This window comes from Python bivittatus, unplaced genomic scaffold, assembly GCF_059951505.1.
Source record: "Python bivittatus isolate LINGU-HERP-01145 unplaced genomic scaffold, Pbiv_v1 ctg000340_np1212, whole genome shotgun sequence".
Classification (NCBI taxonomy): Eukaryota; Metazoa; Chordata; class Lepidosauria; order Squamata; family Pythonidae; genus Python; species Python bivittatus.
The window spans coordinates 19750183-19773402 of NW_028277056.1; the positions used below are offsets into that span (position 1 = coordinate 19750183).

Sequence of the window (23220 nt, forward strand, 5' to 3'; positions counted from 1 at the left end):
AAGATCAATCAGAATGTGCTAAGAGAGATTAACTGGGCAATCAGATACCCAGTGGAAGTTAAGCAGTCCCAGACCATCATTGTTCTTTTTCTTTTAAGAAACTTCTAATAAACTCCCTCTAAAAGCTACTTCACAATTAAAACAAAAACAAAACAAAACAATAGTGCAGCAATGCACTGAAAAACAGACAACACTGTGAATATTCCTGTATATTATTGCATTCTTATAAAGGATGGTTCATGCCTTCAAAAAAGAACTTCGTTTAAATTAAAAATTAAAGCTATAATGAATGTAAGAATGGATTTCACACTTGCGACTGGGCTGTTGGTGGAAAACGTGCACCACTATTTGAGTGTGCTTAGGTTACAGAGGATGAAAGGGATATAAGAGTTCAAAGGCTGTTTAGGAAAATACAGAGGCTAGTATACACCTGTCTAGAACTTAGAAACTGATCAGAGAATAAATTTCAGAGCTAAAACTGTTGTGTCTGCATCAGGCATGTGTGCTTCAATCACCAGCATAAAAAGGAACATTTGGCTTAGATTAATTGCCTTTTAAAAAATTAATTCTCAAAACATCAGAATCCATGATCTTACTCTTTTCTATGCAAAAGAAAATATCTTTATCTCAGTATCTATGGAAACAGCAAAAAAATAATGCGCTTTGGGCAAAGAGGTTGCACACTTGTGTTTTCCTAGCCTATCAAGTTAATCCTACTGTCTTAAATCATTCTCAGATACTGTCAAGATGATTTATAGGGCTGCTGTTCTTCTCAGATGCTTCTGTGAAATCCATATTGTCAGTGTTAACTGATGCCTAAGAAGACAGGAAGTATTTGATAACATCCTTCAAGAGATACTTACAACTAATACAGTGGGTGGAAGCAAGTGCAGTGACACAAGGCAACTCTGCTAGTAATGGAAGCAAACAGAAATCAAAACATTCTCTAGAATAGCTTAGAAGTGACTTTCTTTAATTTCTTGTCCTTGAACAACCTCTGTCAGATGAAAAGGTACTAAAATTCACCTTAGATATAATAAAAGCAGAGGCTAACAAATAAGAATAAACCCTGAATGATATATAACACACTTATCACTAATGATTATTTATGTTGGCGTTTCAAGAAATTTGAAGGCACTTTTAACTCCCTTTTGGAGTAATGTTGTACAATATGTTGACAGAATTATTGGGAAAAACCAAATGTTTTAGGAGATGGAAAAATACTATAACTCCAGATATAAAGGATTGGATTTCAGAGATGTGTAATTTTTGAGAAAATTATATATTGTCAATCAGAAAATGTCACATTATCTCTCCCTTTGGAAAAAAAAATCTTGGAGAGGCTTGGTGAACACCGAAAGCTTAGTTTTCCCTTTAGAGTTATAACATCATATGAACTTGGAACGTATTGGTAATTACAGATTTTTCTTTTTTATCTTTTCATTTATTATTTTTTGTCCTTTTTTCTTCATGTGTGGTGAACTGTTCATTTTTATTTTATGTATGTTTGTTCAAAAATGGATTAATAAGAAATAATACATTAATAAAAATTATTTTTAAAAAAGGATACATTGGAAAGTAAAAAGCACTTATCACTAAGCCATGATTGACTTAATCATGATTTACTGAATCCCCAATGGTTTCATGCAAGAAAATTTATGGTATCAGAAACCAGAATAAAAACTCATCCTAGGAGTCACCACAACCTATCCCAAAATGAGAGGGAGAGGATAACTGAAGCAAACATGAGGCCACTGGTTCTCATACCAACACATTCAAAGGTGGGGAGCCAAGCACTTATACTTATTGTGCAATTACATAATATTTGGTTCAGAAAGGAGCCCAGAGCAGTGTTCAAAAAATAAGTAATCTGATAAAGTAAATCAGAGTTAGGGTTTATTTATTTATTTATCATATTTATATAGCCGCCCACTTCAACAAAGTGACTCTGGGCTTTACACATTGAAAGCAATGCAGTGGCACCAGCAGCCCCAAGGGGCTGGGAGCTATGAGCGCACTACACAAACAGCCTGGCGTATTCCCCACTGTGTCCCTGTTTACTGTCTTGTAATCCCTTCCTCTCCAATCCCCAATGTGAGGGGAGGGGAACAGATCAGGCACAGGAGAGACTGTCTACAGAAATCACCTTTTTTTCCCCTGAGGAAAAACTGATAATAAAGCATCTGTGTTTAAATATGGCTAACCACGGCTAGCCAAGTTAGCACACTCTTGACTACTCAAATTTTCAAGAAAAATCTTCAATGTACAGTATAATGTTATTCCCATTTTCTAAGCTGCTTTCAAATATAAAAACAGAGGCTGCAGTCTTATCATCTTTTCCTACAAACAATATTCTATACTGAATTTTAAAATGTGATATACTGGACTTGGGAAACCAGTTTAGTATAACACTTATACAGCCAATCTATTCCGGACCTTTAAAGGTGATTTATATTATATTAAATGTAATTAGCATAATGGACATTTGGATTGCTCCTTCTTATGGCACGCAAATGATTTAACAGTCTTTGATAGATCTGAAGAAATCCTGATCTTCTGCAATCACTTTAATCTTTTTTACCTTTTTATTTTTTAAATTTTTTTCAGGTTTTGTTTTATATTACAGCCAGAAATTAATTCTGCACGTCCAATCCTAAAACATACAAAAAAGATAACAGTGCAAAGACTTAAGCTAGTGGTGTCAAACATAAAACTAGGGATGGTGACTTATCAGTGTCTTCTTAGATCTCTTTTGGATTTGGTTTTGTTGTCTGCGGAGAGTGAGGTGGAAGTATGATTCATTTTTTATTTCATGCTGCTTTTGACAAACAGCTAATTTCATCAGCCAATTCTGTTATTTTTCATAGCTCACGGTGAACATGTTTACCCCGTTCCAGGCATACATTAAACTCAGTGAACATATTAGAAGCAACACTTGACAAGTTGTTGAACAGACTATTTTTATATATTGATATGAGGCAGCTCCATAGGCAGCTGAAAGTTCACACAGCCACACACACACACACACACACAAAGAATGATGAAGCTGCACTCCAGGTCTCAGAAAGGGGAATCCTTCAAATAGCCGAAGCAGAAAGAGAATTCTGTACTGAGGTCCAGCACCAATGAGCTGCAGGCATTTGTGGTTAAGTGGAGTCTATCTCATATACATATCCTCAGCATCTTGGAATCAGTGGTGGAAAACATGAATTAAGCAGACTAAAATTAGTAATTGGCTTTTTAGCAGAAGCTCTGTCCATCAGAGACCAATGTTGGCCACACTGGGAAAAGATGCAAAAGGTATGGGGATTAGTTCCCTAAGATAAAATCACACTGTGTGAGCGTCATTCTTCCTTTGCCTCAGTGAGTAACTAAAATGTTTTTTTATATTTTTTCTAAATGTAAGTTACTATTTACTAAATACCACCAGCTGTAGATATAAGTAGATTGTCATGGAGAAAATCTATGTGGTTGCTAACAGTCAAAAACAATTTGATGGCACATAATCAACCATTCAGTTGTACATATAAGTCTCCTGCTGAGGGATCATCAACAGGCAGTCTGCATCAGGCCTTAGAACTATCAAATTCAACTCAAACAAACGTTGCACATTAAAACAGTAAATCAAACAACTTCAACTGTAAGAAAGAGAGTGGCATCACACTATGGCAGAAGAGACCAATTCTACTGAGACGCAAGAGCTTACTGGGTAATCGTTAGCCGTACAGAATTTTGAGGATAAAATGGGAAGGAAGGAACTATGTATCTCATCTGGAGTTCACAGAAGAAAAAGTTGGTGTGTAAAGGTAAATGTACAATAGAGATATCCCATACTTGGCAATAATATAAATCTTTGTGAAATAATAACCAGAGTATATAACCAGGTTATAATGTAGTATGGAACTGAGAAGTGCCTTCTAATTGTTGAAAAGGACATTTATTATGAAGACTGATCACTTCATGAGTGATAAGATTCACCTTTCATTCCTAAATCAATAACCAGAGAATTTTTCATCCTGGCTTTATGCCATAGGTTTTTGATAGGTGTCTGTTTTTGATAAATCCTCCCACCTCTAGTACTTGCAAAATATAAATCTGGGACTTGTTCAATTGAGTCTTCCCTCTGCTACCAAGTCAGTTCAACAGTATCTCTCAGGAAATTGATTCTTTCTCTTCTTCCAGTACAGGCACCCAACCTATCCATGCTCTCGAAAAATGAAATAAATCTTGGGGAGAAAAAATATCTGGCATGATAAAATTCATTCAGCACTAAAAATTTTCATCTTACTTTTTTTCAGTTGTAACCATTATGCAGGGGGGATGTCCTATGTAACTTCAGGACATGCAGGCTGACAGATTTTCTTTCCTTCACAGGAAGGCTACAAGGTATCTCAAGTATTTGGGTTACTGCTCTATGAATCCCCATAAAAAGAATTCTAGTTATTTCATTCAACAGAATTATTTTTGCCTGGGAGTTATGCCTGGGAGAAGGAATATATCCTCCTGTATATGCATACACAAAATGATTGCCAAGCTTTGGAGCTAGACCCTGAAACTTGGAACAATTAAAACATTGTTAGAAGAGAGGCCTGCACTAGTCCAATAATTACAAATAATCATAATATTGGACTAGTCCAAAAATTGATTTTTTAAAAATGTGTTCTTGAGCATGACCAAATGAGTTGCAAAAAAATCTGTGGAAACAGTGATAAAATGACTGTGACCAGGATCACTGAAGGATGGATAAGGAAGGAAAATTGGAACAGGAAGAACTGAGCTTTGCTGACCAAAAGGAGAATGGACACATGGAAACTCACATGGGAGCATGAGCCAGACTTGGAGTTGAATAACCTGAAAGCTACTTGTTTCCTTTGGCCAGATGGGAAAAAGAGGGGAGGAGAAACAGCGTAAGTATGAATTCCAATCTTGCCCTAGTCCTCCAATGGGAGTTACAGTATACTGACAGTCACGAAGTTGGGGAAAGTTTAAACTAATCAAACTGCTGACAAATATTCAACTCAGACTTTATTAGAATAAGGTTGAAGTTGTCATCACTTCACGCAAATGGATTTGTAAATATTTGTATGTTTTGTAGCATTGTGACATGTATTGTTTTATTCTTAGAGCTTTTTGCTGCTATATACATAGCATTGGTTTCATTTTATTGCAGATAAGATCTCTCAGGTCATTCCATTTTAGCTACCAAAGATTTCAACAAGCAGTACAGATAACTCATTTCCAGAGCGGAACATTTTGAATCTCATTTTCTGGCACAGCATATGGAATTGGAACTAATGGCGCATGTGGAAATAAGGTGCTGGATTTCTATTTAGAGCTTCGTGAGAGGGTGGAGGATATTTCCTCATCAGATTCTAAAAATGTAACACGAGTAAATTTTGTATTGCCATCTTCAGTTCTGTGTCGACACACACCCCTTCTACCCAACCACACCACTTCCCTGGGGAATGGAAGAGGTCTTTCCTCAAGGCAATTCCAACAGCTGACTCACAGACAGAACACAGCAAGGAACAGATGTAAACCAAACCAAATACAAGGAAATCTCTAATAACTATTGGAAAACCCATTCTGATACAAAAAGTGGTGGCATTTCAAATATGGCAGTTCAGTGCTCAACCTCAACATCTACACTTAATAATTTGACTGGGGAGTCAAAAATATATGAGAGTCAAAAATAATTTATGTTGTAATTAAGTGTCAAAACTGAATCCAAGCATACCGATGCCATTGATGCCAGCGTAATAGAATGTAATTTATTGCTATACTGCAATCGCTAAATATATTGTGCAGCTGCCTCCCCATTTTTCCTTTTAATGGCAAACTTTTTCCTTTGAGCAGCTTAAGTCTGACCTACTCATGTAGCAGAATGGGGAATTTCTTTGAATTAATGCATTTTTCTTCAGCTCCTTACTTCCAACTATGTTGTGATTACAACCAGGGCTGTGGAGTCAGCACATAAAACCTTCAACTCCAACTCCTTTATTCATGGTATTTCCGACTCTGACAATTATATATCGATATAAGAAATAAATTATAAATATACTAATTATATATTTCCTATATCAACTGCAAGCACGCAACATACAGGGCATTTCATCACTGCCAATGTGAATCAGCAGGCAACATTTTAGAACCCTAACCTGTTAATTGGGTCTAAAGGCTATAGTTAACACATTGTTTTTTAAATTTTATTTATTAAAGAAATTACAAACATTCAGTAATCTTATAGTTTAAGCAAAGGATAAAAGCTAAAAAAATAAAAACAATGAGGTTATATTTTTATCAAAGACATTGTTTTTTTTAAATTTTACTCATTAAAGAAATTATAAACATTCAGTAACTTTATAGTTTAAACAAAGGATAAAAGCTAAAAAATAAAAACAATGAGGTTACATTTTTATCAAAATATATATTTTGAAATCTGCAGAGAACTTGAAATTAAAATATAACCTGAAAAAAATAGGTTAATCTATTTTTTATCTAGTTATAGATTAATAGGTTAATCTAAATTATTATCTATGAAATAGGAATATTGACATATTCTTTATATTATATACAATTTAAATTTATTAGAAGTTGGAGTCAGTACATTTTTACCAACTCCAACTTCAGTAACCCAAGAATTGCTTCCGACTCTTACTCCACAGCCCTGATTACAACCCTGAGAATGCTCAATGGACATAGCAATTCCAGCAGAGTTGGAAGACACAAGGATGGAGGGAGAGGGTTTAAATTATTCCTGAAAGTAAATTATTAGTATAATGATGGAAAAATGTCCAAATACCAAAGTTTGCAAAGGAAGATGTATGTTTTTAAACATGAGAACTTACCACTGTGGGATTGCCGCTGCTTATCAACTGGCTGACTTCATGAAAAATGCTCTTGCATTCAATTGACTTGTCTAAAGACCCTCGTTTCACTATTACTGCTACTGCTAACAATATCTGTTCCCGCACATATTTCTGGAGGCTGCAAAGTAACAATAAAAATATATTCAGCACTGACCCAGATGACCACACTATTGTTTACAAAGCAAAAAAACCCTTAGTTGTACTGCTTTTAGAAAGCAGGAGCGACTGGGCTACTTATCTGTAAAATTCTTATGTCTGCTACTGCTTTGAGTTCGATTTTCTTGTGTTGTCAGGATAATTAAATACAATTTACATATTTTTCTTATAAGCCAGGAGTAGGGAACCTCTGGCATGTGGATGGGATGTGGCCTGCCAGCCTTTTAATTTAGTCTTCAGTGTCCACACTGTCCCAGCATTTAATTTTCTCTGTGTGGAGGCAAATGCAGGCAGAGCTTGTGGAAAGGGGAAAGCCCTATCTTCTGACATCCTCAGGCACAGATTCTTCTCCTGACCCACAGGCTGGGGATAATTCCCCATGAACACAGAGAAAGTAGTCCCTTACTACATATGTAAAAGGTGGGGGGAAGCAACTGGCTCGTTCTTTCTCCTCTGCAAAGAGGCTGGAGAATGTCAGGGAGAGAGGCAATGGACGAATGTCAGACTGACATTTACCAACCAAAATGTCACCTGGCCTCTGGGCATGTGAGGCAGTTGTGGGGATGGGGAGAATCTAGCCTTTGAGCCAGATACAGTTCATATCCTGCAGCAACTTCTGTTTTTTCTGCCTACGTAATTGCACAGTTCCTATACACAGCACAATTGCTAACTTTTATTTATTAAATTGTTATACAGTGACTATGGAAATCTCATAGCTGTTTACAACAAACTGTTTTATCTGGCTGAATTAGATTCTAGAAATGTAACATCCGTTTATTTGGATCAAGCATTAGATTCAGCCCTGATATTAGCTATTTTGCCTGTTGATTTTCAAATGTACTCTTAGACTTACTGAATTGTTTTAAGCTTTTTATTCAGAGCAGTTATAGCTGAAAGGACAGTTTATAGTCAGCAATAGGTTCCTCATTTTCTAAATTATATTAAAATGATTAACAAACATTATCCTGGAAGATTAATCACATTTGTTGAAATGAAAAATGGAATTAGGTTATAGAAATCTACCAACTGGATATATTTACTTTAGTACCCAATTTATTTTTAAAGTTTGTTAAGACAGAGCTTTCTTGATCCTTATGCTAACTATCTGTTGATATGCTGGGGAGGTGGCTACCTGTTTTCCTGATAAAGGAAGAGCATGCAAATGTTCTGTACTTATAATATTTTGCAAATTGACATCCTCTTTCTCAGGCTCTGAGAAGCCTATTAGAACACCTATGAGACAGACAGGCAGATGTTAGTTAATCATGTGCACTAATCCCATGTTTTATCACATGATTATGTGCACTAATCCCATGTGACTAAGGCCACAATCTTACTTAAATGCGAGAATCTTTCTCATTTTTTTCCTTCCCACTCTTTAAGCTGTCCTTTGTGCATCAGTCAAAGCCTCTCTGGAGCACTGAAACTGTATGTATACTGGATAGTGCTTCAACTTTCTTTTGAGCAATCTCTTCTTTCATGCAACATTCCTCACTGTTCAAACAGATATAAGGTAATGGACGGGCTTACACAGGGCAGAGGAATCACTGAACAGCAAAAGCCCAATAAGCAGAACCTCCACGAGGGTATGACTACCTGGTTGCTTTTAGAAGTGGCCCTACCAAGAGTGAAACATCCCTCCTAATACACCAACTTGAAGAAAGAATCTCAGAGGTTCCAAACAACCACTACCATCACCAATTACTAGCGTATGTGAACATAAGAAGTTCTTTTATATCAAGTAGACCAAGTGTTCTGTGTTCCAATTAGTATTGTTTCTGGAATCATCATGGATTGTCTTCCCATTACGTTTTGCATCATGTTTTTAACTGGAAATCTCAGGGATGGAAACTATCTTCTGTATTTGCAGCACATAATCACTACCAGTGAATTATGTTTTCTTTGGCCATGAAAACAGAATCCAATTCATTATGTGGATTTTATTTATCTCAACAGGAAAGCATATAATTTTTAAAGTTCTTATTTAAGAATCTGTATAAATGTTTTAAACAAATGCTTTGTACTTACTTTGGCCTTTGTAAGACATATGTTAAAAGGAATGTTCGTAGTGACTCTATACTGCTTTTTTCCAACAGAATCCATTCTCGTACAACTGCTTCCATTATCGCTGTGGCAGCTTGAAAAAGGACATAGTCCACTTTACTAGTTTCTGTTAAAGAAATGCAAAATTATAAACTCATAATCCACAGGCAAAAGCTTGGAAAACATATCTTGTAAATCTCCAAATGAAAAATAGCTTTTAAAGTTTATTTTTATTTATGTCTGAAATTATAGGCTGGATTTTAGGACTACCTCTCTCTAAAGAGTTCACAGCAATCATAAATCTGTACTCTACAACATTCAAACATACCTAAATATATTTTGCAGCAGACTAAAACAATATAAAAATATATAAATCAACAGCAGAAATAACAAGTTACTGAAGCACTAGCATCAACAAGTTAAAATTAGCGACAAATAAATATCAGGCATAAATAAGTGTTAAACCCAAAGCAATTTTTAAAGGCTATGGGAATGGTCCACACATTAATGCAAAAAGCAGGCACTTTCAGAGACAATTCTCCCAATGAAAATCCAGTGGCTACAATCATTCTGCAATATTTTGCTATCTTCCAATTCAGTGCATTTGATCCAACAAGTAAAGAAAGGTTAAAACTATCAGTAGCCACAATTATAATTTATATTATTTACAATCCCTAAAAGGGACTGGGATGATGATGTTGTGTTCAACTCCTGCATCCAGCAAGAAAACAGAAAACAGCAGTCTGAAATCAAAAGATTCTATTCCAACAGTGCATAAGCTTTTCTTGAGAAGCATGTACACCACTGCCTTTACCAATCTCCCCATAACGTTTTTCTATTATTACTATTTCTGGATGCCTCTTTGTAACACCCTCCCCAGAGATTTCCATTTGGCAACAACACTACTGCAATTAAAATGCCAAAAAATAACTGCTTTACAGGTAGTCCTCACTTAACGACTGCAGTTGGATCTGGCAACTCCATCGCTAAGTGAAGCAGTTGTTAAGTAAAAAACATCATATGACAGTGCCTGACTTAACAATGTCAATTCTGCTGCAATTGTTAAGTGAATCATCCACGGCCATTAAGCGCAACATTATGTGACTGCAACTTGCGACTTCCTGCTGGCTTTCCAATTGACTTTACTTGTCAGAAGCCAGCTGTGAGGGTCACAAATGGTAATCTTATGTCTGCAGAACGCTGCGATCATCATAAATGAGCACCAGTTGCAAAGTGCCCAAATTGTGATCATGTGACCATGGGGACGTTGCAACAGCCTAAGTTCAAGGACCAGTCATAAATCTACTTTTTCAGCGCTATCGTAAGTTTGAATGGTCACTGAACAAGATAGTCGTTAACTGAGGACTACCTGTATTCTGTTGGACCTTGTCTGGATGTGTTATTAAGCATTTATTAACATTAATTTCTTAAACACATATTATTTCTTCAGTTTGGTTTTGTTATGACCTTCTAAATACTGCAACTCATTCTGAATACAATTCATGGAAAAGAAAGCCAGAAATACTTTAAATCACTGTAGTTTCTGCAGAGGGGCATAAATTAAGTGGCATAGCTCTTACTATGATGTAAGGATGCCTTAGACCTCAATTTCTGGGATCAGTCATGTTTGTATATCTGAATCAAACTTAACTATATTTATATAAAACCAAGACTCACTAAGATCAATGAGGCTTACTTTCAAGTTAACAGTGCTTAATATCTGAACCTATAAATCCATATCTACACTGGTAGGAAGAACAGCATTTTACACATATATCCTTAGCCTGTTTTAGAAAGTTATATTATTATGAATTAATGGTACACTGACTGAAACATAGGACTTACCTAAAATATGTTTGCAAACTGCAAATGGCGATTTTGATTTTCTAAACGATAAAAATATGTGTTCAGCGTGCTGACGTTGTTCATTATTGACCATGGAAGGTGGTGCCTACAGAGAAAATAAAGACTCTTTCTACCTATGGAATACAGAAAATTGCCATTTCTTACTCAAGTACATATCACAACAAAAAGCTGTTAATTTCATCAATAAAAAAACCCAAATATACTGAATTAAGGTAGTGCTAAGGTAGTGCTAATAATAAAGTAGCAACTAATTACTTAATCAGAGGAAAGTTCATCGCTTAAGCAGGTCCATTCAAGCATTCTATTCCAACCTGTCAACCCAACCCAACCCAACCCAACCCAATCCAGCCTATACTATGTAATTAGAACCATTTGGCATAACAACATACCAGACTACTGTATTTGGCCTACAAACCTCTGAATAACAACTACATCACAACAAAGAGATACAGAAAACAGTAACTCTTAGCTTCCATCTAGCAGTCATGTGGACTTTTGCAGACCAGGTGATGATGATATCAATTTGCATAGCTGCCCATCTTGCAAATGCAACTTTGGGAGGTGAATACAGGATTAAAACAAGAAACAACCAAATGAAAAACAATAAAGAAATAATAGTAATAACATCATATAACTCTATGATGTAGTTTTCAATAATACTCTGAAGATATGCTCAAATGGAAAATGTAGTTGTGATCATCAACTTGTCCCATTGCTGCTTTTCCCTAGTATGGATTTCAGTTCTCAGAATTCCCCACCAGCAAGGCCATGTAGAGAATTCTGGGACTTAAAGCCTACACATCTGGTGGGTACCCAAGCTAGAGGAGGTTATTCTACCGAGATTTTTCCCAATATTTCACAGAAACAGAAATGAAATGCCAGTTTTAAACATGAAAGAAAGCTCTTTGAACTCCAGTATCATGTATCATCTTACTAATAATGATGGTGTTAGATGGATTGGTTACAGATATGTTTGTTATATTATGACATACTAATTTATTATAATAACATGGCTAGGGCATAATCATTATTGTGATTTTTTTACCATGGATTTTTTTTATTACCATCTCAAAAAGCTGACAAACAGCCAAATAAGATATGTCAATAAATCATACTTCTACAAATAAACTCATTCTTATCAGTAGCATGCAAACAATAGAATTAATTTTATATAAAAGATACTAGAGAAGGTTGCTCTACTTCTTATGAGGGCGAAACTGAAAGTTAGAGACCTGAATTTTCAGACACTGCACAGCATATTAGTAGTGGTATACTGCCCTCTAGTGCAATACCAGCATATTTCTCATCAAAACAATAACAATAATCTAATAAATCATTTAAAAAAATTGATTGTACTATTCATTTTGCTTATTTAAAACATTTCTAGGCTACACAACAAAATCCTTCAATTTTATACATGCACGAATCAATGGGGGTGGGGGTGGAGTGTTGTTTGCTGCTGCTTTCTTCCAGGAAACCCCTGACCGGGAGTGTTTTGTCCTGCCTTGCTAACAAAAGTCTCATAGGACAATGGTGCTTTCTTGGAGGCAGAACTGGTTCAGAAAAAAGCAGGATTGCTCATATTGAGCTGCTAAGTCACAATCACTAAAAAGGTGACATCTCCTTCAAGTTATGCTCAACTCCTGGCAATGTCATACATACAGTTTTATTTACAATAGCATGAATGTTGTTTGCCATTGCCTTCTTCCAGGATGTTTAATCTATAGTCTGAGGCTTCAAGTGGTCCCCCAACCAAACACAGCCAACACTGTTTAGCTTCTAAGATCTGACACAATTGGTGAGGTACTGCCATCTGCTGGCACGCAATACAAATTGGCAGGTAATACAAGTTACATTAAGGTCAACTCACTACAAAGATTAGAACACTTCTCCAAAATGCTTCCCAGCTCCAAGGAGACCTCTGGGAAAAATAACAACAAAGTACAGAAAAGGCTTGGATAAATAAATGGTAGAGATGGTAGAGACAGAGTCTGATTAATCCCATATGTAAGATATTTTGTAAGTATAGGACTACTTTGGAAAAGGCCCACACCTCTCTCACGCATCCAGCCAACATTTTCTTCTCTCATATATTATTTCATGGAATATGTACATGATATTGACATTTACACAGCACAACCCATGTAAAGAAGTGGCTGTAAAGGCAAAAAGTTCTTATCTCTCTCCTTCTCAGCATAACCATCCATTGTTCTAACACTGAGAGAGTTCAAATATTATTTGCTTTAAATTGCAGCACTATTATGAGGCTTTGGCAACCAATAAAATATTTTCCTCCCCAGAAGAGGGGGAATGAAAGAATGATTATTTTCTTTAAAAAGCAGCAAGAATAAGAATGTCTACACTGGAAAGACGAAGGCAAGCATGTTTTCATTAGCCCAAGAGATAATAAAAAAAATGGCTCTATGGCTTTATTAAGAGGACAAATCAATAAAAGAAACTTATTCAAACACTCTACAATAAGAAGCAGAAGTATACTTGAGATCAAACACACACTCGACAAATTTATTACTTAGAAAAGATTAGACAAAGAAGTTGTAACAGCAATATTTTTAATGACCATACTGACCTTAAGAAAGCTTTGTCTAAACTCCATCTTAAATGATCCCAAACTCTGTCAATGGCAGTACTAATGTAATATTACAAGGATTTATGAAAGGAATTACAAATAGCTTGGGAAAAACTGAAAACAGTAGATTAATTTATAGTAATTAAACACCCCAATGAGCATTTTATAACATATAAGAATGTTATAAACACTAAATTTGGGGAACACTAAAAATTGACTAACAAGACCTTAAGCAATTTATATTGCTCTGGACAAGCAACTTCTCAGCTAAGAATAGTTGTATACAGGAATGGTCTCCAAGAGAACACAGCAATTCCTTTCCCTGTGTGTCAGAGATCTGGGGGAGACAATGGAGGCCTGCAGGAAAAAGAGGGGAAGGGAAATCCCATTGTGCAAATGATCACCCTTTCAAAGCACAACCCATCATTGTGTCAAACACAGCAAGTCAGAGCCTACAACCCTAGGCAAAATTGCAGGTTGAAATACATCCTTTTTTGGTTATGAAACAAATTACAACATTTGTGCTGGTCAACCAAGAACATTACCTTTGTATCTCAAGAGGAAAAAAAGCAGCTTTGCTTACAAGTTCTCATTCCTGGAAAGTTAAGACATCAATTCCAATCCAAAGAGCTGCTTAACTTAACAACAAGCTCTGTGCTAGCTCAGTGGACTTCTAATTTTTTTCAGCTGAATACTAGATGAGTCCTCATTATAGTAAAAGTATTTTTGAACCTCCTCTCTGCTTTACATGGTTTGTCTTGTGCTTGGATCCTGAATTTAGTTTTCATTTATCAAGTATTCTTGAACTTGTATAGAGAAGATATGGATCGTTTCTCCCTTCTGAGCAATATAAATATAGATACAGAGGTATGCAGAACTTGAGATCCAAAGGCAAAAGGTCTTTCAGAGGACTTGGGTTCACAAAGGTAGCATTTGTCTACAGCTCCTTAAAAAAAACCCTGTCTTTTTCTGGTATTGTACTGCAGCTATGAAGAGTGGCTGTGTTACCTGCCACCCCCCCCAAAAAAGGTAGTGGCTTTAAGGAATTGCAGGCAAGTGCTATGTGAGCATCTCCAAGTGCTCCTAAATATCTTTTTGCCTTTGAGTCATACTAAAAATGATTAGATGTGGTAGATTATGTAAAGTACTTTAATCAAGGATTACAAAAACTAAATATACTACAGGTAGTCCTCACTTAATGAACATTCATTCAGCAACCAAAGTTATGGTGGTGCTGAACGAACGGTACTTATACTTGGTCCCCGAAGATATGACCATTGCAGTGCCCCAGAGGCCACATGATCAAAATTTAGGTGCTTGGTAGCCTGCCTGCATTTACGACTGCAGGGGTGCTTCAAACCCCCTCATCTGCCTATCCCCCCCATTTCTCCTTTTGGCCACCCTGCACAGCAGCAGTCCCTAGCGGTGGCACTGGGGCTAAATTAGATGCTTAGGGCTTTCAATAGTCTCAGTCTGCCACTGCTGCCCTCGGGCCTCTATTTCAGCCCCAGCGCTGCCGCCACCAAGGAATGCCACCTCAAGCCCCATGCTGCAGCCAGCCACCCCAACTCCATAGCACAAATCCCCAGCCGCTCCCACTGCCCTGTGCTCCGCAGGCCCTGCCACACCCAGCTGACCTTCATGGTTTTCCTCCCACTGCTGACAAGGTGTGCCTGGCATGGCCCTACATGAGGCAGTTGCTGGCCATACCAGGCCTTCTTCCCAAGGCTGCACCTGCTGTTCTCCAAATTGCACACACTGTTCTCACAATGCTTTGGAAGGCCTCAGAAGCTTTCCGAAGGCTTTCCAAAGCATCACAAGAACAGTGCACATTATTTGGAGAATGGCACGAGCGGCCTCAGGAAGAAGGCCTGGCATGGTCAGCAGTTGCCTTGCATAGGGCCACACTGGGCACACCTTATCAACATCAGGAGGAAGACTGCAAAGGTCATCTGGGCATGGCAAGGCCTGCAGAGTGCAAGGCAGCTGGGGCTTTGCACTGTGGCACTGGGGTGGCTTGCCATGGCATGGGGCTTGAGGCACTACTCTGTGGCAGTGGGGGTGCTGGGGCAGAAGTAGAGGCCCAGGCATGGTGGTGGCCAGCTGAGACTGTTGAAGGCCCCGGGCCTCTACTTCAGCCCCAACCCCATCACTGCCGAGGAGTGCCACTGTGCAGGACAGTCAAAAGGGCAGAGATGAGGGGACAGGCAGGTGGGGGTAGTTCAAGAGGAAGCAGTCCCTTACCTTACTGAGGCTTGGGGCTGGGAGGGATCAAGCCAGAAATGGCTTGAATCAGGATGGCTCCTTGCCTAACGACTAGTGGGATTTGGTTAACAAAGACAACGGGGACTGCCAGGATTGCCATTGCTAAGTGATATGGTCACATGACGTCACATTTATGACAGCATCGCTTAGTGATGGAAATTCTGGTCCCAATTACCATTGTAACTTGAGGACTACCTGAAATTGTTGTCTAGAAAAATATACTTAAATGAATGCTGCTTGTGTCCTGTGAAATGAGCTTAACTCTTCCCAATGTATCCAAATTTGGTTTCTTAATGTAAGATAGACTTGATGTCAACCAATGAATACACAATAAAAAAACTCAATATACTGCCATGTGCATGAGCAGAAACCAAGAGAGAGAGAAAGAGAGAGAGGGAGAGAGAGAGAGAGATTGATTGACCGATCACTGGGTATAATGGTTAAAGACAGCAAAAAGAATAGATTGTTGTTCCAATGAGCTTGGAATGTAATATTTGACAAGGAAAGAACATTCATATGAAGAGAAGCATAGGCACATTGTAAATAAGTATTTAATCAGTGAAATGTGCATGGTAGTCTTCATTACAGGTGTGGTCATAGTAAGTCAGATTTCCTCAACCTACTGCCCTCCAGATGTGTTGGGACTACAACTCCCAGAATTCCTACTCAGCATGGCGTGCAAGCAGAACTAGAAAGCTATGCAAGATGATTTATGAAAAAGGAGGATTTGGAAGAGAGATTTGAAGAATGGAAGAGAAATAGCATCTTACAGAGGTTTTGAGACAAGACAGGAAGTGTACAATCTTCTGAGGGAGCAGGAAACCTTTGAACTGAACTAGGGAAGCGAAGGTCACGGGAAAGGATGTGCTGGAATATAAGAATTAAGAAACAGAAAGATGTAAGATCTTGGAAGTTTTTGAAGATCAGGACAAAAATCCAAATAGAATGCCAGCTGAAAATATATGCTCCTTTCGAAACACAGAGATGCTAAACCAGGGTAAATGATTATAATTCACTTTTTAGGAGAACATTTCAGATAGCCAGAGAAAAGCAGGATATAAATCTAAGAAAACAATACTTGTACATAGAAGCTAAATTTCACTTTGTGAAATCAGTTGTATAACTGATGGCTAATGCTACCAGCAACACTAGGTTCTTCTTTCAAAAACAATCCAGAGACAAGGGCTGTAAGTGAAGAAAACAGACCTTTTCTCTGCCCAGTTTTGTTTGCTTTTATTTTTCACACAGATTGTATCCAAAATCAGACTTTGTTGATATGACATTCCTAGCAGGCACATTCAACACACTTCAATATTTTTAATTTTTCTTTTCTTTTCTTTTTTTTAATATTTAGGAACAGAACTGAAGGGAAACAAAAGAAAAAAGAAATAGAGTGATTTACAAACTGTAAACATTAGATAACAATTTACAAAAAATTAAGAAAAAAATAAAGACATTCCTCTATTATTCTGTTTGTAACATTGAATCAAGACAGTATCTAAAGATAATCACATCTCAGTTTGGCACTTTAAAACTATTTGTAGAATCAAGTCAGAGATTAACAAAAACAAAAATCATCCGTCAAAATCATAACTGACAAGAATATCTAGCTAATCTGAAATAGTCTGTGCAGAATTTGGTGTTTTTAGCTCTTGAGAAACTCCAAAATTAAATGTGTCAGAAATCTATGTGCAGAATAACCCACTCCAATATTTAATATTGAAAGCTGAACTACTTGTTAAAATACACTGGAGACAGTGATTAAATTCACACATTGCACTAAGTCATGGTTTGCTTAGGCATGCTTACTGTATAAATCATAATTGACTGGGTTTGTATAACACGCTAAGCCAAAGGTGAACAAATTACATTATGGTTTAGTAAAATGTGTGAGCCAGGTCAATGTGTTAAGTGTTTTTTTCAGGCAAGCATATGTAATTTGCTAGGAAGGAACTCCCTTATTCATGAAAGGGCTATGGGATAAAAAATATATTTGTATGTTGAACTTAGCATGTGAAATTAAAATTACTTTTCTCTGTGGTATCACAAAATGCTTAGATATTTCTTTACAATAACTCATCTCTCTCTAAATAATGCCCCAAATCAATTTAATTAGATTAGCAACTTCATGTTTGCAATCTCCATTTACCCAGCTTTTCATTCCAAGTGCCTTAATAGCCAAATATTCCTTCACAGCAATTTTCTTCAATCTGATGTGCTCCAGATGTGTTACAGGAAAATATAAAGTTTTGGAAAGCTGCTTTAGAGAATATTTTATACTCTCTAATAATAAAAGTATTATATACTTTTACTGGGTCTTTCATACCCTTTCCTCAAACAAGTATTGGCAAAGGCAACAATTCCATAACTATCTCTTTGTTTAAAATATTTATAGGGCAACTTTTAGAGCAAAGCCCTTGCCAAGATCATAATCAGCCATGACGTAGAATACATTAAGATATTATCTGAACTGTCAACCCGTAAGAATACTGTATTGTATAAAAGCTTAACGTTTGATCCCTACTTAGTCACACTGAGACTATACTTACTGAAATCAATGGGACTTAAGCTAGTCATGACTAGCAAATCTCAGCAATTTTAATAGGTCTACTTGCAGAAATTATGGGATTTGAAGGTGAATCATATGGAAACCACAAAATTTAAGGAAGCCTGATCTCCTGCCAGAAATGTTACAGATTGTATTTAGAAGCTGTGAGTGGTTATCATGAATTACCTCCCATTCTTCACAATTATTTTCAGAACAGAACCTTCCCACTGGCAAGACTTCTGCCTGTTCTACTTTACTGTGTTTTAGATTTACAAGGGGATGGCAGCACATACTAAAATGCAGACAGCTCTGATTCATAAAGTTGCTGCGGGGAAAAGCTATGTACAACAGCAGTTACCATGCAAAGGTGCTGCGTCTTGTTTCCCTGATAGTCTGCTGAGCTTAATTACACCAAAAAGAAAAAAAAAATTAAATGCATCCACTCAATGTTTTACACAATACATCCAAGTATCACATAGTGAACTAATGTTTTCCACTGTTTCTAAGCATTTTAAAGACATGAGACATCAAAGGCCAGTCTCATTTATCCCTGGCATCTTTAGTTCTTCCAACTGCTATAGGAAAGCTACATCTTTGTTAGGGCTGTTAAAGCCAGCTGCGAAGGACAGGGAGCTATATATATAGTCCTGGGGAAAATGAGGGAAACATTTTTCCTACCAATTTTTTCTCTTTTTATAGACTTGTACATCTCTAGTCTTCACACAATTACAGTACAGAGCGTATAACTAGAAGATCAATGGAAAGAATTCTTCTTAAGACTTTGGAGACAGACACTGCCAGTCAGAATACCAATCTAAAATTTTATAAACCAGAGGTCTGACTCTGTTAAAAATTTGCAATTCTGGCAAAACTGAGAATAAATCTAATTTTCTAGTAGATACTTGGCTTAAAATTAGCAAAAAGACAAGTGAATGTAACTATGGGTATGTTCAAGATATAAGTAGCAGATATATAATTCTTACATTTACTATATCTATTAAACATGTTTGAAAATTCAGTCCTAAATATGTTTACTCAGTATCAAACTTCACTGACTTCAGTAGGACCAATGTCCAAATATATGTTTATAAGATTGTAGTCTTAAGGTTGTAATATTAAGATTCTTACTTTGGGGATTAAACCTGCTGAATTAATATATAAGCTTAAATATCTATATATCATAAGTCTACACTATGGCTTAAAAAAAAAAGCTTTCACATAGGTGCATAAATTGTGACTTTGGATAATACCTGGCAGCCCCAGCCACAAGGCCAACAGTGAAGGATACTAGAAGATGCAATTCAGCAATGTTTGGCAGGATTACACATTGTGTTCTCATGCAAGAAATACAGCACTTCATAATACAACTGTGCAAAAGAGTCTTAACATTTAGTTAGCTGAGTAAAATTGGGATAATGTTATGCCAAATGACTTAGCAGTCTTTAAAAAAAAATTATGCCAATCCCAGCAGTTTACAATTTATTTTAGCAGACTCTTCAATATTTTCATCATTACCATCAAGGATATTTAGCAAATTTTTGAGAATACTTTTTAGCACTAATACCATTTTGTGTAAAAGAATTATATAGACCAAATTAAAGCCACATCAATGTACTTCATTAGATTTGCAATTTCCTGACTAGATTCAAAGGTTTCTATGGTAGGGGGCAATCTTAAAGACTATCAAATAAGTTCATTTAGATATATGCTCTCCATGGTTTATGGCTCTCTCAGATGGCTTGTTAATAGTCAAAGAACTGATGACATAGGAATACATAAAGCTGCCTTCTACCTTCTATTGATAAGACTTCTACCTCACCTATAGATACTAAACAAGCCAAAAAGTTGCATGGGCTGGTGGGAGAGATCAGTGTAAGTTAACTACATGTACTCACAGCCAACTATATACTATAGTAAGTATATCACCTGGCACACATCTAGTGGCATTTTGAGTCTCGCCTTCTGCATTAGCAAGTCATGTTTTGTATTTTAAAGTTGCTTAAGTTAGCAGCAAAAAGACAGGTTAAACTCTTGACTGAGGTACCTTAAAGACCTCTTAAGAGCCAAGCTAGATATTCACAATTCTCATATGGTACAGTACTAGACTATACTGTCTTAGAATTACTGCTTATCTGAATGCTGTATCCTACCCTCTAATAAAACTTTGTACAACAGAGAAGATGCACGTGAGGAAGATGGCTAGCCAAGAATTTTTTGTCCTGACTTTTTCATGTACTCAGAGTGTGTTAGTTGCAATGTGGTTATTCACCTAAACTGTAAAGTGACTGCCATAAAAGATACATTGAATGTAGATTTGATAACAAGAAACAGACATGATCAGCAACATGCAAATTTATGAATAATCTCACTAACTAAAGAGACAAAATCCAAAGACGATATGAGAGGTATACTCTTGACTTCATCTTTAGAGTTAATGAATGACACAGAATGTTATGGATTGATTCACTTTAACAACGGCTACAGAATAATTCTGTACTCATTTCAAACTTAGAATTAATCTTTAGAAGAAATTTACTTATTTGATATTTTTGTTTACTTTTCTATTGTACCCTGATTACAATACAATGCTTGTAAGCTGTGGCATTAGTGTGTAGTTTATTTTGTACAGCATCCTCCACCACTTCCTTGAAATCTAATGTTCTAGAATCTTTACAATATACTGGTCTTTAAGAGCCATGAATATTCCTAGCTGATTTTACTCTAGAAAAAAAGTAAACACGGTTGGAAATAGATACTGTAGTATTTGGATGGGAAATCCCCAGGCCTATGCATTAGATGGGAAGTAAAGAAAAATTCCCGAAAAAGGCAATGGCAAACCATTTCCATCCTGTTGTTTAACAAACCACATGACATGCTCATTTAATCACCAAGAGTCAAGCCCAATGCAAAGGAATAATTACATTTTGATATTATTACATCATAATCCAAAAGTTATCTATGCAAATGTACATGTTGCACAAACAGATAAAAGTGGTATTACTACTTAGAATGCACTCTTGTACATATACATGTAAACCAGTGTTTCATTCAATTACCACACAGCAATTAAAGCAGACTTCTATCTATTCTAAATTCCTGAAAGCTACTCAAATGGCTTCAATATATAGACAGCCTAAGCAGCCTAGCCATAAGAACTGCTCCCTATTTTCAGAAATATGCAATGTAACTGCCTTAAATAAACAATATGTGCCAAAATAGTTGTGTTTATATTTGGGACATAACTGAACTCTCCTAACCTCTTATGCTACATCATCTCTACCTAACAATTGGCCAGAATGAGAAGATCTATTCCCACCAAAAAGATTCTGTTTTCTGTCAGAAATTGCTAAACCACAGAGAATTACAAGAATTGTCACAGAACAGAAATACAAGATTATACTTCAAAGGAAAAATTGTTATCCCAAATCTCTCTCTCCACACACACACCCCGCAAAATATTTCCAAAAAGTCTCCTTGCAGGTATGTTTATCAGCGAGCAAAGGACTAAACCCATTAGCTTGGATTCTGATTCCCTGCAGGGCATGAAGCTTGCTGGGTATCCTATGAGCCAAGCACACTCTCACAGCCTATCATACCAAAGAATTGTCAGGAAGAGGAAAAATAAAATATACCCAGATAAATCACCATTCTGAACACATGGAAAGAAAGCCAAGATACTAAAACCAAGATAAAACTATCCTGATTGTAGCTTGTTTCTTTTTTGCATGGAGTTAGTATACATAATGTTCAGTATTTACTGTCTTAAGAAGCAGAACAGATTATAATCCACTTACATAATAATCCTATACTATACACATCCCATACATTGGCACAGCAAGGCCACTAATCTAGAAGACTACTGATTATAGCCAGCATTCTTTGCTCTTTGAGAACAGTTTTGAATTTTTCCAGTTTTAATATATTTAATTCACTGAGAGAGAACAAATACGAAGTTATTTTAGCTTAGTCACATTTGGAGCATTGGTTTCTAGCCTTCCAGACAACCTTCATAAAAGAAAAGGTTCTGCTACTGAAACTTGGTTTTTTTACATATCCACCGACTGCCGAGAAAGACAAAAAGCAAATGGAACAGCCGCTGTGGTAGCACAGAGTAATATATGAGAAGAAAAAGGAAAAAAGAGAAGAGACATACAGTATTGGTAAAAATGGCCTTCACATTAGCAACTGCTATTTAAAAATTCTAACCAGGAGATGTGAAAAATGGTATTAAAAGGGGAGGGGGAAGAAACCAGGACAGAAACAGGGAAAAGTGGGGGAACCACTCCTGATTACAGATTTGAGCACGTGGATGTCGAAGTGAAAAGGAACGGATTATATAGGGATATGACTATGTAAGGGAAGGGAATACAAGCCTCACACAGCATTAAAGAAAGCAAGGGGTTACAGAAAGACGCCCAGAGGGACAAAAGCGAAGGTTGGCCAAGAGCGTGGTCCTGCCAGTCTTTGCCCGCCTGGGGTCAAAGGCGCTTACGCTCGAGGAAGGATGCATGGGGCTGCAGCTTCAGACAAGAAGAAATGGGAGAGGAAGACCCAGCCCGTTGCAAAGTTTCTAAGGCACGAAAGGCGCTGCCACCTCCCGGGGTTATCCGAGGATGCTTCCCCAGAGGAGTCCAAAGGGAGCCATCCCCGGGGAAGGGGCACTCACAGGGCTTCCCCTAAGGACAGGCGGCAGCTTTTTCCACCCTGCAACCCGCTCCGTCCCCGGCTGCCCCGCCGGCCCACAGTCCCACGCGGAGCCCTCACCATCAGCACTTTGGCCGCGTTCTCCAGCTGGGCGATCACCTCAGAGGCTCCCCCCGCCGCCGCGGTCGCCGCCATCATGGTCTCTCTTCAATGACGCGCCATGCACTGCATTCTGGGACAAG

The 23220-nt window shown here is 37.2% G+C and overlaps 1 protein-coding gene across 2 annotated transcripts in view; it reads right to left on the bottom strand.

Annotated features, from left to right (window-relative positions):
- The window catches only part of XPO4 (exportin 4), a 74635-nt gene extending 51415 nt beyond the window's left edge, over positions 1–23220 (bottom strand). Inside the window, exons 1-4 of one of the 2 annotated variants that reach the window (XM_007433013.3) lie at positions 23099–23220; positions 10914–11019; positions 9054–9195; positions 6849–6987 (exon numbers count right to left, since the gene is read on the bottom strand). In XM_007433013.3, coding sequence (XP_007433075.1) covers positions 6849–6987; positions 9054–9195; positions 10914–11019; positions 23099–23176 — 465 coding nt within the window. In that variant the 5' untranslated portion in view covers positions 23177–23220. Of the gene's footprint in view, positions 1–6848; positions 6988–9053; positions 9196–10913; positions 11048–23098 lie in introns of both variants that reach the window. The other variant, XM_025169665.2, reaches the window with a different exon arrangement.